This window comes from Lepus europaeus, chromosome 8 (assembly GCF_033115175.1).
Source record: "Lepus europaeus isolate LE1 chromosome 8, mLepTim1.pri, whole genome shotgun sequence".
NCBI lineage: Eukaryota > Metazoa > Chordata > Mammalia > Lagomorpha > Leporidae > Lepus > Lepus europaeus.
In genome coordinates, this window is record NC_084834.1 from 30,140,131 (window position 1) to 30,157,609 (window position 17,479).

A 17,479-nucleotide genomic window follows, 5' to 3' on the forward strand; every position below is an offset into this window, starting at 1 on the left:
CCCGGAGCGCCCTTCCTGCAGGCCCCAGGATGACACTGCACACAAGCTGTAGGCAAAGCCTCTGGCGCGGAGTCCCTCTGGACTAACACTGCCACCTGCCCCATTTCCTGCCCCTTCCCCTACTCCAGCCCAATGATGCTTACGTATCACCTCCCTGTCCTAGAATGTCACTCTATGAAGGCAGGGACACTGGCTTGTTTGCCTCCTCATCCTCAGATTCTAAACAGGAATTAGAACAGAAGAGGAAATCAACAGGGCTCAGCATGGTGACACAACAGGTTAAGCCATCACCTGCAATGCCAGCATCCCATGTAAGTGTTGGTTTGAGCCCTAGGCTGCTCCACTTCCAATCTAGCTCCCTGCTAATGCACCTGGGAAAACAATTAATCCTGGCCCAGCTCTGGCCATTGTAGCCATTTGGGGAAGTTATTAGAAGATGTCTGTCGGACTGTCTGTGTGTGTATGTGTGTGTGTGTCTCAGTAGCTGACTTTCAAATAAATAAAATTAAAAAAAAAAATCAATAAATCTTTGCTAACTATCTAGGATCCCAGGAAAATACAACTAAGTATCAAAGAGTGTTGAGAACAAATCACCATATTATATTAACATAAACTAAGAATGCCTAGGGGCAAGTATTGTGATGCAGCGGGTTAAGCCACCTCCTCATATCCCATATGTGTGCCACTGAGTCCTAGCTGCTCCACTTCTGATTCAGCCCCCTGATAACACACTTGGGAAAGCAGTGGAAGATGCCCAAAGTGCTTGAGCCTTCCACGCATGTGCAAGACCCAGATGAAGCTCCTGACTGCTGGCTTCACCCTGACCCAGTCCTGGCTGTTGTGGCCATTTGGGGAATGAACTAGTGGATGGAAGATAGAGAATGAATCTCTCTCTCTCTCCTCCTTCCTTCACTCTCCCCCTCCTCCATCCCCGTTTCCCCCTCTCTCTGTAATTCTACCTTTCAAATAAATACATAAATCTTTAAAAAAAAAAAAACTAAGCACGCCTGCTTCCGTCACTGACCCACAACCCACTCATGTAGTAGAAAGATGACTCGTGGCCCCATTTTTATACACGATCATATTCAGTCTTTCCTAAACAGCTGAAAACTCCGTGACTACAGGAACCCTAGGGTAATGGCTGAAACTGTCACTGTGAGACAGAGAAACCCAATGTGGCTGCAGCAGCTTGCCCAGGCCTTTGTAGTACTCACCAGGTACACAAGTCATCTCAGAAATCAGCAAACAGAGATTACATGAGGGCTGATAGGGGACAAACGTTCCCGTCACTTTCCCATCAAAAGCAGTGTCCTCCTCCTACTGCTGCCCCTACTGCAGTGCCATCACAAGAAACCCTGGCCAGCCACACCCAGGGGGACACAGTAACATCCATGATGCCGGCCACTCTAGCAGAGGGCAAGGGAAGCGGATCCAAGAGCCTGCTTCTCGGCACGTCCCAGGCTCTACTTCTCAGCGGCTTCACCTTAGGCGAGGTTTCCATCTCTGTAAACCAGCAAGCAGTTAACAGCACTCATCTCACAGGGCTGGTGTGAGAATTCAATGACAATATTAGCTAAACAGCTCAGCCTGGCACACAGGCTTAGCTATCGTCACTATTGCGTTCAGAAAGATTATGTCTACCACACCTGAACCTGTCCAGAACACTTAAACTTCAACATTATTCTAAGGAGCACTCGTTCTCAAGAATATAGGAAAAAATACTTTGTAATTTCTTTTAAAGCCTGGAAGGATGTCCTAATCTGGTGGCAATCCCACTGCAAACCTTTGTTGAATTATGGAGTATCACTAAGATAGAAATGAACAAATCTTATTGAATATTCCCCAAATTCACTGCCAACCAAATGTTAAACAAGATCATCCACTCAAGGTGCCTAACACATGTCATGCACCCGAGGAGGGTAGCTATTCTCATTACTGTGCATCACTGAGAAGGCCTTGAGTCAACGCCAAGCTGGGTCTCAAAGACCTCAAGGGCTGACTTCTCTCCTCCTCCACACAGCCTAGAATTGTAGAGGTACCCGTCAGCTTTAGTACAGCCTGGCTGTTCCAATTCTGCCTCTAGGAGTTCTCCTGCTATTATGTTCTTGGTATGTTGAAAGTTCTACAGGAACATCTAATTTTTTTTAAAAAAAGGATTTTTATTTATTTTACTTGAAAGAGATACACAGAGAGAGGAGAGGCAGGGAGAAAGAGAGAGAGAGAGAGAGAGTGAGAGAGAGAGAGAGAGAGAGAGAGAAAGGTCTTCCATCCCCTGTTCACTCCCCAATTGGCCGCAATGGCTGGAGCTGCACCGATCCTAAGCCAGGAGCTTCTTATGGGTCTCCCACGTGGGTGTAGGGGCCCAAAGATTTGGGCCATTTTCCAGTGTTTTCCCAGGCCACAGCAGAGAGCTGGATCGGAAGTGGAGCAGCCAGGTCTCGAACCAGCGCCCATATGGGATGCTGGCACTGCAGGCAGCGGTTTTACCCACTATGCCACAGAGCCAGCCCCAGGAACATCTAATTTTTTTTAAGATTTATTCACTTACTTGAACAGCAGAGACAGAGAGTATGAATGTATTCCATCTACTAGTTTACTCCTAAAATGGCCACAACGGCCACTGCTGAGCTGGGCCAAAGCCAGGAGACTAGAACTCCATCCAGGTCTCACATGTGGGTGGCAGAGGCCCAAGTACCACCATCCCAGGTACATTAGCAAGCAGCTGGATTGGAAGTAAAGTAGCCAAGGCTGAAACCAGCACTGCAATATGGGACGCTGGCATCACAAGCAGAGGCTTGGCCGGCGCTGCGGCTCACTAGGCTAATCCTCCGCCTGCGGCGCTGGCACTCCGGGTTCTAGTGCCAGTCAGGGCACCGGATTCTGTCCCGGTTGCTCCTCTTCCAGGTCAGTTCTCTGCTGTGGTCCGGGAGTGCAGTGGAAGATGGCCCAGGTCATTGGGCACTGCACCCGCATGGGAGACCAGGACGAAGTACCTGGTTTCTGGCTTCGGATTGGCGCAGCACACCAGCCGCAACACACCAGCAGTAGCAGCCATTTGGGGTGTGAACCAACGGAAAAAGGAAGACCTTTCTCTCTGTCTCTCTCACTGTCTAACACTGCCTGCCAAAAAAAGAAAGAAACAAAGAAGAAAAAAGAAGCAGAGGCTTGACCTGCTGCACCACAATGCCAGCCTCAGCAATGTCTATTTAAATCAAAGTGCTTCGCAGCTCGCACATAGTCAGAAGGTGCTGATGTAGTCTGACCTCCCTCCTATGAATGAAGAGCTAGGGCTTTGGCCTAAAGGCTTAGCAACTGGTCCCAGAACTGACCATGGGCAGCACCATCATGGAACAAGAAAATGGAGCTCTTACAACTTCATCTGGGGCTCTTTCCATTGCACCCAAAGTCATTCAAACGTCCACCATGGCCAGCTTCTACACCCAGATTCCTCTCCCTTTCAAATCTGACTGATCAACGTACATCATTCTCCACTCACCATAATTTCTCTCTGTTCTTCCAGATTCTTGAGAAAATTTGAAAATTCACGTAAGGAAGCATCTGTAAAGAGAAAGGAATGATGAGTCGGTGGCCGAGGCAGAGGAAAGCAAACCCAGAGGTCACTCTTACGTACCTATGCAGCGCTCATCATCCGTCTCTGCATCGCCAATGAACTCGAATTTAAAGTCTCGGAGGGAGTGAGCAAACTTCCGCTGGGCCGCCGAAAGGCCTGCAAAGAAATGCATTGTTCGTGAGTCCTTGCTGTAAGTCAAGGCTCAGGTAGAAGAGCCGTGGAGCTCTCCTCCACTCCATCTGTGAGAAGGCGCAAACCAACACGGTGGCCACGAGGCCCTTCCTCCTGCGCCTGGAGCACTCTGGGGCTTGCCTCCATCTCCTTTTCTACACCCTGGTGCAAAACAGGTCCTGGAGATACGCTGATCCCTTCTCCACCTTTTTCTTCCTCAGATCTGAGCGTTTCACACTGAAGCACTTTGTCTTTCTCGGCTCACTCAGGTCAGAACCTGCCCTCGTCGGCAGCTGGGGTGGTGACTGGGAACCAACACACCTGAAAGTACCTCTCAGGGCTTGAAGAGATCTGGCTGCCCGCCGTGGCTTCCAGCTTAAAGCTCTCCAAAGCTCAAGGTCAGCCAAGCAGATGCTCTTAACCGATTGCCAAGTAACCACTCCAGCCAGAGAAACTCAGAAAACACAAAAAGTCTTCATAGAAAGCAGCACCAGGAAAGGAACCAGAGGTTAATTCTGCAAAGGAACTATAGAGGTCCTCATCTCTACTAACTGGAGATTAGTGGTGGAAAATTCTGCTTCTAGAATAGAGTTCACATTTATTTCATGGGCCATGCATCATGGTAGGTGATAAATATATTTTAATCCCATCCAATATTCAAGAAATATACAAGGGCAATTTCAATAAGTTCATGGGCAATGGAATCAAAAGTTTATTCAGTGGGAAAAAAATTTGAAATTCACAAAAACAAGGAGTCTTCAAAAAGTTCATGGAAAATGCATATTATTTCAAAGTTGCTACACCAAAATAAACTTATTTTTTTTTTTTTTTGAGGGGGAGAGGCAGAGTGCACAGTGAGAGAGAAACAGAGAGAAAGTTCTTCCTTTTCCATTGGTTCACCCCCCAACGGCTGCTGCGGCTGGCGCGCTGCAGCCGGCACACTGCGCTGATCTGAAGCCAGGAGCCAGGTGTTTCTCCTGGTCTTCCATGCGGGTGCAGGGCCCAAGCACTTGGGCCATCCTCCACTGGACTCCCAGGCCACAGCAGAGAGCTAGAGTGAAAGAGGAGCAACCGGGACAGAATCCAGCGCCCCGACCAGGACTAGAACCCGGGGTGCCGGCGCCACAGACAAAGGATTAGCCTAGTGAGCCGCGGTGCCGGCCAAACTTGTCTTTTAATTCCTTTTGCACAGCCTTTTTGAAGTGTCCTTGTACAACATAAAGATTATTATCCTATTTTACAAATGGGGAAGCTAAAGTTCAGAGGTGTTGAGTAATTTGCTTAAGGTTGCACAGCTACAACACAGCAAAGACTTGATTTTTACCACAGAGTCATCTGTCCAAAGCCCATGCCCTGACCAGGGTACATTTCTGCCTCTGATCTATAGTACTTTCTAAGAAGCTGCTTACAGCCTCCCGCACACCACACATCCCCTGCCTCCTATAAGGACAGTCATGTCATGCCCAAATAAAATGGTTCATCAAGCAAGTAGAAAAAAATAAAATGCAATCTAAAACTTCCAATGTATTCACATGCAGTTAATAAATAGATACATATGGATAAGAAAACGAGCTATGTGGCCACCTATGTGGCATCCTAGATCACCTGACAGAGTCCTAGCTGCTCCGCTTCCAATCCAGCTCCCTACTACAATGCCTGGGAAGGCAGCAGCAGACCCATGAGAGATAGCAGGATGGATTTCCAAGTTCCCGACTTCAGCTGGCCCACCCCCAGCTGCTGCAGCCTTTACGGGAGTGAGCCTGCAGATGGAAGATCTCTGTCACTCTGCCTTTGAAATAAATAAGTAAGCAAATATTTTTCAGAAGAAAAAAAAAAGCAAGTTATGTAACAACAGACTACTGATTTTGGTAAGATGGTAAGACAGCAGGAACAATTTTTTCTTTATTTTATTCATGGCACCAGAGCTAACAAACAAGGAATGAAAGTCAAAATACTTATCTTTACATTAGAAAATGCTAGTATTTTTAAACCAAATCTTTATTCTTAATCATTAAGTATAATGCTTCTGTCCCAATGTAATCCAGGTCAAGCTGCTTTCTCTCATTTCTTAAACTTTCTAATAACACTCACCAGCTCTTCCAACTGCTGTCGTGTTTTATTGTTACTGTTGTTGTTGTTGTTGTTGTTGTATGATAGTTTTATGTTTATAGGAAAATTGAAAGTACAGAGATTTCCAAATACCTCCTGCCCACACACATGCAGAGCCTCCTCCAGTATTAACACTCCCCATTGTCGTGACTTTTGAGACTTCATTTTTCATGTATCAAATCCACAGTTATCTTACTGTTCTTGAATTCTTTTCCTCCTTAAGTAAAAAACTCTCTGAAAGACCTACATGGGAACGGCAAAGCTATAAACTTTTAGAGGATGCACCAGCATTGTGGTGCAGTGGGTTAAGCCACTGCTTAAAACCCTGGCATCTTATACTGAACCACCAGAGTCCCAGCTGCTCCACTTCTAATCCTGCCTCCTGCCTATGGCCTGGGAAAGCACTTGGGAGACTGGATGGAGCTCTGGGCTCCTGGCTTAAGTGGATCTTCTCCCTCTCCCTCTCCCTCTGTCACTCTTTCAAATAAATACCTAAGTTTAAAAAAAAAAAAAAAAAAAAAAAAACACGAGAAAGATGACATGGCATTCTAATGCCTCCCCTTGGAGTGTGGAATAAAAGCACAAACCTCACACATTATAAAACATGAAGCACTGTCAGCCTGGTCATCACTCTCCACCCACGGTCACACCTCTGTGCAATGAGACTCCCCACTCCCACCCCCTTCCATCAGAGCTGGTCTTGTGGCCAAGAGAAAATGGGGGGAATGCCTGCCAGTTCAGTGTCTTCACCTCAAGGAACTCGGCACACCTCTCGGAACCAGCTGTCTTCCTCATGAACAAGCCCAGGCCCGCCTGCTCACCGATGACAGATGTGTGGCTCAGTTGCTCCCAGCTGTGCCTGAGGCCCGAATGCCAGCCTTGAGGAGCACTTGTCCCACACAGGGGCAAGCACCCAGAGGGGCCCAGTCCAAACTGAAGTAAACAAGCACCTGCCGTTGTAAGCCACCCTGTATCGGAGGTGATCATTCATAAAGACTTAGCTAACTAATACGGGATTAATAAAACTTGACTGAATTAAGATATTTAAAAATACATAGAACGCAGCGGGCACCGCAGCTCAATAGGCTAACCCTCCACCTAGCGGCGCCAGCACACCAGGTTCTAGTCCCGGTCAGGGCTCCGGATTCTGTCCCGGTTGCCCCTCTTCCAGGCCTGCTCTCTGGTATGGCCCGGGAGTGCAGTGGAGAATGGCCCTAGTCCTTGGTCCCTGCACCCACATGGGAGACCAGGGGAAGCACCTGGCTCCTGGCTTCGGATCAGCGCAGTGTGCTGGTCACAGCGCACTGGCCGCAGCAGCCACTGGGGGGTGAACCAACGGAAAAGGAAAACCTTTCTCTGTCTCTGTCTCTCACTGTCCATTCTGCCTGTCAAAAGCAAAAAAAAAAAAATACATAGAACATGAAGACAAGCACACAGTTGAAAGATACAAAGAACTGCTATAAATCAGAAGAGTAACACAGAACCCAATTTTAAAAAAAAAAAAATTGAATAGGCACTCCACAAAAGAAACACAAATAGCCTACAGCCACATGAAAAGATGCTCAAACTTATTAGTGACTACAAAAGTGAAGGCTAAAAACCTCCAGAAGCCTCAATGCTCTCGTCTGATTGGCAAAAATCAGTACGTCTGGCAATTCCAAGTGTTGATGTGACTGTGTGTGCAACAAGACCCACTTAAATTGCTAGAAAGAGTAAAAATTAGTATAGTTTGGCATTTTCTAGTCAATTTGATGATATTCTATAATCCAGAAATCTTCCATCTAGGTCAATGTTTAATAGAAACTGCTGTACATAGGCAGTTGTGGACACATACTAGAAACTCCATAGAAGCCATCTTAAAAAAAAATCCATAGAACTGATCATAGCAACACCCAAATAATGGGAAAAAACAAACATCTGTCAACAGTGAAACTAATGAATAAATTATGACGCAGTCACACATCATAAATAAAAAAACAAGTTTACAAATCAGTTGAATCTCACAAATGGAAAGAAGAGTCGCAACGACACCACAGAAAGCTTCTACAGCATAAATTTCAAAACAAGCTCTACCATGGAGGCAGGCATTTGGCCTGCTAGTTAAGGCATCAGTTGAGACACTAAATCCCAGACCTGACTGCCTGGGCTGGGCCGGCGCCATGGCTCAATAGGCTAATCCTCCGCCTGCAGCGCCAGCACCCCAGGTTCTAGTCCCGGTCGGGGTGCCGGATTCTGTCCTGGTCGCTCCTCTTCCTGTCCAGCTCTCTGCTGTGGCCCGGGAGTGCAGTGGAGGATGGCCCAAGTGCTTGGGCCCTGCACCCGCATGGGAGACCAGGAAGAAGCACCAGGCTCCTGGCTTCGCAGCGTGGTGCGCAGGCCATAGCGGCCATTGGGGGGTGACCCAACCAAAAAAAGGAAGACCTTTCTGTCTGTCTCTCTCTCTCTCTCACTGTCCACTCTGCCTGTCAAAAAAAAATTAAGAAAAAAAGAATGCCTGGGCTGGAGTCCCGATCAGACCCCAATTCCAGCTTCCTGCTATTGCACACACTGAGGGTGGAAGGTGAGAGCTCCAGTACTTGCGTCTTTGCCACCCATATGGGGAGACCACCCATATGGGGAGACCTGAACTGAGGTTCTGGATTGCAGCTTCAGCCTGATCCACCCTTGGCCAATGAGGGTATTTGAGGCGTGAACCAGCACACAGGAGCTCTCTGCCAATCAGACTTTTTAAAAGGGGGAGGGGAGGCCATGGAGCTATACTGAAGTTCTCATTCAGGTACATATATGGGTCACAAAGTCAAAAGCCACCAGGGTTCAACTAAAGGTATTCAGCTGGGTCTGTGGCTCCCAGCTGTATCATTGCTCTTTAAAACATACTTTTTTTTCATGTACGTCTGCACTGTTGCTTAATTGCATAACTTTTTAAAAATGTGAAAACATGAAAGCCCATTTTTTAAAAAGGTCATCCTAAAACAACTTAGTTTCGATTATAATCTAGGCAAACACAACTAGTAGCAGAACCAGCTGCACTGCCTGCTCTTGGATCACACAGGCCAAATACTCCAGCATGAGTCTTTAAACGCGTCCCTCCCCAACCCACATCCTCACTAGCTCCCTCCTCAACACAGGACTCGGGAATCCACCCCCTCTCACCAGCCTCCCTCAACTAGCGCTGTCCCACACCTCAAGCCCTGTCTCTTCCACTGCTGCCCTGCTTTCTTCACAGCACGCGCTACCTGAAAAGTCCTTACCACTCGGGATTTACTCACTGCTGCCTAGCTTCCCACTCCCGAAGATCACGTCTCTGAAGCACGAACCCACAGTCTGTGCTTAACTCTACCCCCGACACAGGCTGCACGCGACAATGACACAAAGTGGAATGGTTTGCCTTCTCGGTGCATTTCATGTACCTACTTCCAAGTATTGGTCATTCGCAGACTTATCATTTATCATCATTTTATGCTGTTCCATTCTGCTAATGTTTACTTTGCCAGATCTCAACTGGGGTGTGCAAGCTGGTGTCATCTAATAGGTATGTATGTGGATACGTATATAAACAGGTATATATACTTATCTGTGCATGAACCCACACTACTATAAACTGTATTTTCATCACTTTGTTCAAAATGACCACATTAAAGGCTACAGGGTATTTTCAGCACTGTGTTTCACAGGATTAAGAAAGTAGGCTATTTAGAAAGTTAGAACTTAAATGTGTCGGTTTTTAAGAGTGGGAATAGGAGAGGAATGAGGGTGGGAGGAAGGCTAGAATGGGAAGAATCATTATGTTCCCAAATTTGTGCTTATGAAATGCAAGAACTCTGTATACTTTAAATAACAGGTTTCTGGGGGAAAATGTATTGGTTTTCGAACATTTAATTCCTAATTCCTAACTTCATTAGTTATGAAGCTAGATTAAATTTGTGCTCACTTGCACAGCTCATCTTAAGTTTTTCCCCCTATGTAAAATAGTACATGCTTTTCCCTGCTACTAAATACTGTAGCTACCCCATTTCTTCATTGTCAAATATAAGCATTTTCCCATTTTTTCCTTTTTATTGAACTCATCCTGCTGTTACTAGAGGTCATTATGCAAAATTCTTACTGTTTAAAACTCTGACCACATCAAATTCCATTCTTTTGAATAATTAAAAATATAATCAACTTTCTATTAGTTAGTACATTTTAAGTTAATATTTATTCTCTCCAGTGATTCATACTTCTTATATAACCACTGCCTTTCCAAATATAATATAAAAATCATAAAACAGTTTACTACATTTAAAGCAGTCCATTGAATCTTTTCTTTTTCCAGTATCATTGCACATAAAACCCCATACAACTGACAAAGGCCAACAACATTCCCCTCCTGGGACAAGACAATGAAGAGGGCTCACTAGAACAAAGTTACCCTCATCATTGGGGCTGGTGCTGTGATGTAGCAGTAAAGCCACCACCTACAGTGCTGGGATCCCATATGGGCACCAGTTCGGGTCCCAGCTACTCCACTTCCGACCCAGCTTTCTGCTATGGACTGGGAAAGCAGAAGATGGCCCAAGTCCCTGGGCCCCTGCACCTGTGTGGGGGACACCCAGAGGAAGCTCCTGGTTTTTAATTGGCGCAACCTCGGCTGTTGTGGCCAACTGGGGAGTGAACCAGGGAATGGAAGACCTCTCTCTCTCTCTCTCTCTCTCTCTCTCTCTCTCTCTCTCTCTCTCTCTCTCTCTCTCTGCCTCTCCTCTCTGTTTAACTCTGATTTTCAAATAAATACATCTTAAAAAAAAAAAAAAAGTAACCCTCATCAAGCACTTGCTCCATACTAACTGACTTTTCAATATTGCTTCACTGACTCCTTATAATAAGTCTGCAGGGTACACGTTGATGTTACCTTAAAAACAAAATACAGATGGGGTCTACAGGTTCAGAGATGGACTGGAGATGTGACCAAGGTCACAGAGCTCTCAAAGCTGCTGGTCCTGAGTCCTGGAGGCCAAGGATCAACCCCTAGGTGTCTCAGCCACCCACAAACAGCATTTTCATAACACCACTCTGATTTTCAGAAGATTTCACATCATTTCCATGTCATTCACCCAGATCTCAAAAATATGGAAGCACACTGCTTTCTGAATGGCTCTAACGCAGAATTCTAGCTGGATGGTCAAGTCATACACATGCTCCACCAGGCCCCCATCCTCTCCTGCCTTCTAACTCCTGAATACAGTGAATTGACACCATTCTTGAGACAGCTTCAAGGTTGGTACAGGTGGATAAGCATGCACAAAAAGAACCGTTACCGTAATAAAATTGGTGAAGGGATGGGTATCTGGTGTGGTGGTTAAGAGCACATTTGGGGCCGGGGCCATGGCTCAACAGGCTAATCCTCCGCCTTGCGGCGCCGGCACACCGGGTTCTAGTCCCGGTTGGAGCGCCGGATTCTGTCCCGGTTGCCCCTCTTCCAGGCGAGCTCTCTGCTATAGCCCGGGAAGGCAGTGGAGGATGGCCCAAGTCCTTGGGCCCTGCACCTGCATTGGAGACTAGGAGAAGCACCTGGCTCCTGGCTTTGGATCAGCGCGATGTGCCGGCCACAGCGGCCATTGGAGGGTGAACCAACAACAAAAAGGAAGACCTTTCTCTCTGTCTCTCTCTCTCACTATCCACTCTGCCTGTCAAAAAAAAAAAAAAAAAAGAGAGAGAGAGAGAGAGAACATTTGGGATGTCTGCAGTCCCATACCAGAGCACCCAGGTTCACATCCTAACTTGGTTTCCAATCCAGTTTCCTACTAACACACACCCTGGGAGGCAGCAGGTGATGGCTCAGGTACTTGGATCCCTGCCGACACATGGAAGACCCAGATTGAGTCTGGGGCTCCTGGTTTCAGTCTGACCCATCCCTGGCTATTCTAGACATATGGGGAATACCTTCAAGTAAGTTAAAATTTTAAGAAAATTAATGTAACATGCACTCTTCAAATAAACTTGCCATATCAATTTCAGATTTAAATCTTTTGGCCCTTGATCTACAGATAAACAGGACAAAGCAGGCAATTTAATTTTTCCCAGAATTTAGGATCAGTTTGAGAGATTAAAGTTATATTTATTTATTTAAAGATTTATTTACTTATTTGAAAGGTGCAGAGGCAGATAGAGGGAGAGAGAGAAAGAAGTCTTCTATTTTGTGGTTCACTCCCCAGATGGCCAGAATGGCCAGAGCTGAGCTGATCCAAAGCTAAGAACCAGGAGCTTCTTTCAGGTCTCCCATGCGGGTGCAGGGGCCCAAGGACTTGGGCTACCTTCTACTGCTTCCCCAGGCCATACAGGGAGCTGTATCGGAAGTAGAGCAGATGGGGTTAGAATCAGCACCCATATGGGATGCTGTTCCTGCAGGCAGCAGCTTTACCTGCTACGCTACAGCACCAGCCCCTGAAAGTTATATTTAGACTCACTGACTGAGATTCAGGATACCATTCAGAGACCCAACCATGGTTTATGTTTCGATTTGCACAACCTGTAGATTCAGGCCTGTGTTGCCTCTGCTTGCCCTTGATGATTCTACAGAGGAAGATTTCTTACAGTAGAGCCACCAGTTCTCAGTTTTCAGTTAAGACCATGAAATATTAACAAATGCAGGCACTTGGTGAGGGGAAGGGGAAGTCTCTCTGGGTGCTCCACTTTGTACTCCTAGGCAGCACTAATGATGCACTGTAACCCCTAAGGTTCCCAGCCTGGCACTGGTTATGAAGTCCTACCTCCCATCTCCTAACCCTTCTGCCCCCCAAACTGAAACACTAATAATGATCCTTGGAGAAGTCTGGCCTGTTCTATAATCCTGAGTTTGAAAAGAAAATCAAAACAGTGAACATATGCTCTTTTCTCATTCATTAAATTTGAAATACAGGATTCTCTGTAGATCACACTCAATTCCAAGCTTTTTTTAAAAAAAAATAGACAAACTGCACCTAGAAGCTTACATTCCTTTGCATGCAGAGACTCAACTAGATTATCAGTTATGCAGAGGTCTGCCAAGGGAACTGCCCTCCATTCTGCTTATCAAAACATACTCCAAAATTCTGCAATGTTTTATGTAAAGAGGCACAAAGACTTTAAGAACTTAATATCTTTAATGTCAGATTCATGCCAAGGAAATAATGCTGATGCTAATCCAAGTGACTTGGAAGTGAAACAAAATTCCTCTACAACTATGAACTGGCTTCATATTTTCCTTCATGGTTTCCAGGCTTCAGTGGCACTATAGGCTTCCTGCACAAGTCACAAAAAAAGAGCAAGTAACTCATTTTGTAGTTTTTACAAATGGTGCATAGATCTCATGAGCCTAGAATGCATTGCTGGCCTTCTCCAGGCCTGTAGGTCAAGTTACAGGCTGTTCTAGGAGCACTCCAGGCCTGTAGGTCAAGTTACAGGCTGTTCTAGGAGCACTTCATGCGCAAACACTGTCTCTACTACTCTTGTGTCAAAGCATTCCTGGCCCTAACACTCCAAGTCCAGCCCACCTGTGGTGTCTGTGTGGTAAGTTCTTCTTGATCATAGAATGAACATCTCATCTCATTAAAACACCTAGAGGTGGCAATTTTGTGGGGTAAAAAGAGAACAAGCTGAGCCCCCAAAAAGGCATATTCCACAAAACAAATCCATAAACTTGGTGTGCAGGGCTCAAAACTCTATACCATGCATAAGAGACAACCAAACACTGCTTACCCAGTCGGTTAATGATGAAGAATGCTGTAGTCTGGGGATAGATGAGAACCCCACAAGTACATCCACACAGGAAACCCTCACACAAGCTTCATGAAACCACTAGGACTTCAAGTGCATTGCACACACCCTACAGAAGCAGAGAGACCAGGGCAAGGTATTTTGTTTAGAGAGAGAGTACCTGCAGCTGTGGGCTGCTAGATGCGAAGAAGAGACCAACAACCACCTTACCCGCTGGCTTCCAGTTGCTTTGGCCACAGTTCTCTTTGTTCAAAGAAAATCTTACTGAGACAAGAACAAAAATAAAACAGATACCACAGCCACCACTTATGTATTTATTTAAGCCACTACAAAGGGCCACAAATGTAGTGACTTAAGAAACTATACAAATAGGGTAGACGTTGTGGTACAGTGGGCTAAACCTCTGCCTGCAGCGCTGGCATCCCACATGGGTGCCAGTTTGTGACTCGGGTGCTCCTCTTCCATCCAGCTCTCTGCTAGTGGACCTGGGAAATCAGTGGAAGATGGTCCAAGTGCTTGGGCCCCCACACCCACGTGGGAGATCCAGAAGAAGCTCCTGGTTTCAGATCAGCTCAGCTCTGGCCGTTGCAACCATTTGAGGAGTGAACCAGCAGATGGAAGACCTCTCTCTCTGTCTCTCCCTCTCTTGCTCTGTAACTCTGCCTCTCAAATAAATAAAATAAGCCCTTTAAAAAAATACAGCTATGATCTTACAGTTATCAGTGGTCAAAATTCTAAAATGGATCTCATGTGCTGAAATCAAGGTGTTAACAGGGCTTTACTCCTTTGGGACAGTTGAGGGGAGAACACATGGCTTTGCCTTTCCCAACTTACAGAGCTGCCCACGTTCTCTGGGGTCACAACCCCAGTGCCCAGTTGCATCTCTCTGCCCATGCTCTTCTACCACTTCTTCTCTGGCCCTCTCAGGAAGCACTATGATTCCTTCAGGTCCTTGACTAATCCAAGATAACCGCCAACACACACACACATCCCCATCTTGAGGCCTTTAATTTCATCACACCTCGGCTCCAGGAATTGGAAGGCCATTATTCTGGCCTACCATGCCTTATACTCATAGTGTCAGCTACTCGTCTCACCGCTTTACATGTAGTCATGCAGGGAACTCAATGAGGCAGCTGCTATTGTTATGCCCACTTTACAGAGGAGGAAGCCAAGACGCCCAGAGGTTAAGCAACTTGTCTAAAACCATACAACTAGTAAGGAGTAACACAACAGATCAGCAGAGCTGCCCAGGTAGAGACAAGACAACAAACCCCACTCCACAGGTGTCATCTCCCACAGGTGGCCCCTGATGAGATCAAACTGCAGAACTCAATGTACAAACCCTGACATGGTCTCCATCCTCACTTTCCAATTCAGAAAATGAAGGCACAACAGCAGGCAACCAGCTCAATTTCCCACAGCAAGTTCCAGGAGAACTCTAGAGACTTCAAGTCTTTCTCAAGCACATCAGAACCCTTCCTGGGTTTTGTATGATCTGGTGTTACCTCAAGAGTCACAGAATGACCACAGCAGGTGCTACTATTAGGAATATTCAGGCCACCCATTAGATAGCACTCCCCAGGGACAGGCAGCAGATTTTATGTAACACGTGTGTGCATATGTGTGTCTTATGTGCATGATACACAAGTTTTGCATAAAGGGAAAAAAACTTTTAGGAATGAATAAATGATCCACCTCCTCTAATCACACTTAGAAAAAACAAGGATGTCTGACAGGCCCACAAGCATTATAATGGCTGAAAACTACATGCTGAAAATTGGGAGGTTTGGCCTTTCCAGGAAATGCCTAAATACAAGTTTCCAAAAAACAGTGAGCCCAGAGACTTATTTGGTCTCCCTTTTCATTAAAATTTTAACTCAAATCTCTCAAAACCTCTGGTTACCACTGGCCCCACCACTCCCTATTATTATCTTCTGCTCATTGCTTCACATATTTAAGCTGTCTGCCTGACCCTGGAAGCATTTCAATTTTCAAGCCATGGCCTGGACTAAAGACCCCTGGGACCGGTGCTGTGCTATCGTACAGTGGATTAAGCCATTGCCTGCTGTATCTATACCTCATATCACAGTGCCACTTCAAGTCTTAGCTACTCCATGCTTCCGATCTGGTTTCCTTCTAATGCACCTGGAAGGCATTGAACAATGGTCCAAACACTCGAGTTCCCACCATCCAATGAGAGACCAGGATTAAGTTCTGAGCTCCTGACTTCAGCCTGGTCCAGCCCTGGCTGTCGTGACACAGTCAGGCAGAGAGAGCTCTTCTATCAGCTGGTTCACTCCCCCAAGTAGCTGCTAACAACCAGGGCTGGCCAGGGCAAAGCCAGAAGCCAGCAACTCCATCCAGGTCTCCTACATGGATAGAAAAAGCACAAGCATTTGGACTATCTTCCACTGCTTTCCTGGGTGCATTAAGCAGAGAGTTGGGTTGGAAGTGGAGCAGCTGGGACTCAAACTAGTGCCTCTATGGGAAGCTAGCATTGCAGGCAACAGCTTAACCCACTATGCTACAACACCAGCCCTGTCACTCTACCTTTCCAATGAATATATAAATCTTTAAAAATAAGACACTTCAGCAGGAAATCTGATCTCCGATCTCCAATTATGCTTTTTTACATGTAAGGAACCCAAGGCACAATAAATTAGAGGCAGTGTGGTTTATTAAAAATACCAAGTCCCTAAACCTCACAAATCTAGGTTCAAACACTGGCTGTATACTAGGTGTGTGGCTTTGGGCAGGACACATCAGGTAAGCCTCAGATTTCCCCCTTTATAAATTCAAAATAACCAAGCGGTCCCATCAGCTTACCCTTATTCCCCCTTCCCAAGCAAACTGTGTGACCCAGAGCCTGCACTTCCTAAGCTGGCAGGTTCTGTAGCACGTGACTGCCTTAGCTTCCACAGGGGCAGACTGAGCACAGGCAGCTGCCCCAGGAACAACCCCCACAGGCTGGCCAGAAACACACACTGGATAGGTATACACAGAGATAAGAAACAGACAGCAATCTTGTAACAACTGTTGGAGCTATGAAAGGATACTAGGGGCCTTCAAAGGTCTCCAAAATGCTCATGGAAAAGCAGCATTCCGGAGTGGGCACACAGCAGAGTGCCAGGACTTGAGTCCCAGCTCTGGCTTCCGATCCCAGATGCCAGCTAATGCAAATTCTGAGAGGCAGTGGTGACGATGGCACAAGCAGCTACATTCCTGCCATCTAACTGGGAGACCCGGATTGAGCTCCCAGCTCCAGGCCTCAGTGGCACAGCCATTGCTGGTTCTTGAGGACTGAACCAGAAGATGTGGGAAGATCTGTTATATGCACCTGTATCATAATTACTTTTACCAAAATAAACGTACCTTTTTAAATTTATTTTTCCATGAAGTTTATGAAGTACCTTGCAATGGGCTATAGCTGGAATAAATCATGTCAACCAGAGCCAGTGCAGGGAGGCTGAAAGGGAGGGAGAGGGCAGAGAAGACAACGTACACAGCATCTTGGGAGCCACTATGCACCATGGAGAAACACGAGGAAAGGCTGTGGAGATGGGGCTTCATGGGCAGATGCTGGACAGGATAGAACAAACAGCACGGAGAAGATGGCACCTGAGCGAATCCCTGGAGCAGGTAAGGGCCTGACACAAGCAGGACAAGAGGCCCGCATGGCTGGAACAGACTCAAGGACACAGGGCAAGAGCAATAGATAAGAAGGCCCAAGATAGTGCTGGCCCAGTTCCAGGCCGTGAGCTGTACTGGGGGAACCTCTGGAGAGTTCTGAGTCGACGAGCGCACGGTTTAACAGCTACTGTGTTGGAAACGACTGAAGGTGGAGAACTGTGGCAGCAGGAAGACAGGTCGGGAGGCCACTGTCCCGGACCAGGT

The 17,479-nt window shown here is 46.5% G+C and overlaps 1 protein-coding gene across 2 annotated transcripts in view; it reads right to left on the reverse strand.

Moving 5' to 3' along the window:
* The window catches only part of ARHGAP10 (Rho GTPase activating protein 10), a 357,364-nt gene that overhangs the window by 248,774 nt on the left and 91,111 nt on the right, over positions 1-17,479 (reverse strand). For both annotated transcript variants that reach the window (XM_062199520.1, XM_062199519.1), the window contains exons 2-3: positions 3,632-3,727; positions 3,497-3,558 (exon numbers count right to left, since the gene is read on the reverse strand). In XM_062199520.1, coding sequence (XP_062055504.1) covers positions 3,497-3,558; positions 3,632-3,727 — 158 coding nt within the window. The remainder of the gene's footprint in view (positions 1-3,496; positions 3,559-3,631; positions 3,728-17,479) is intronic.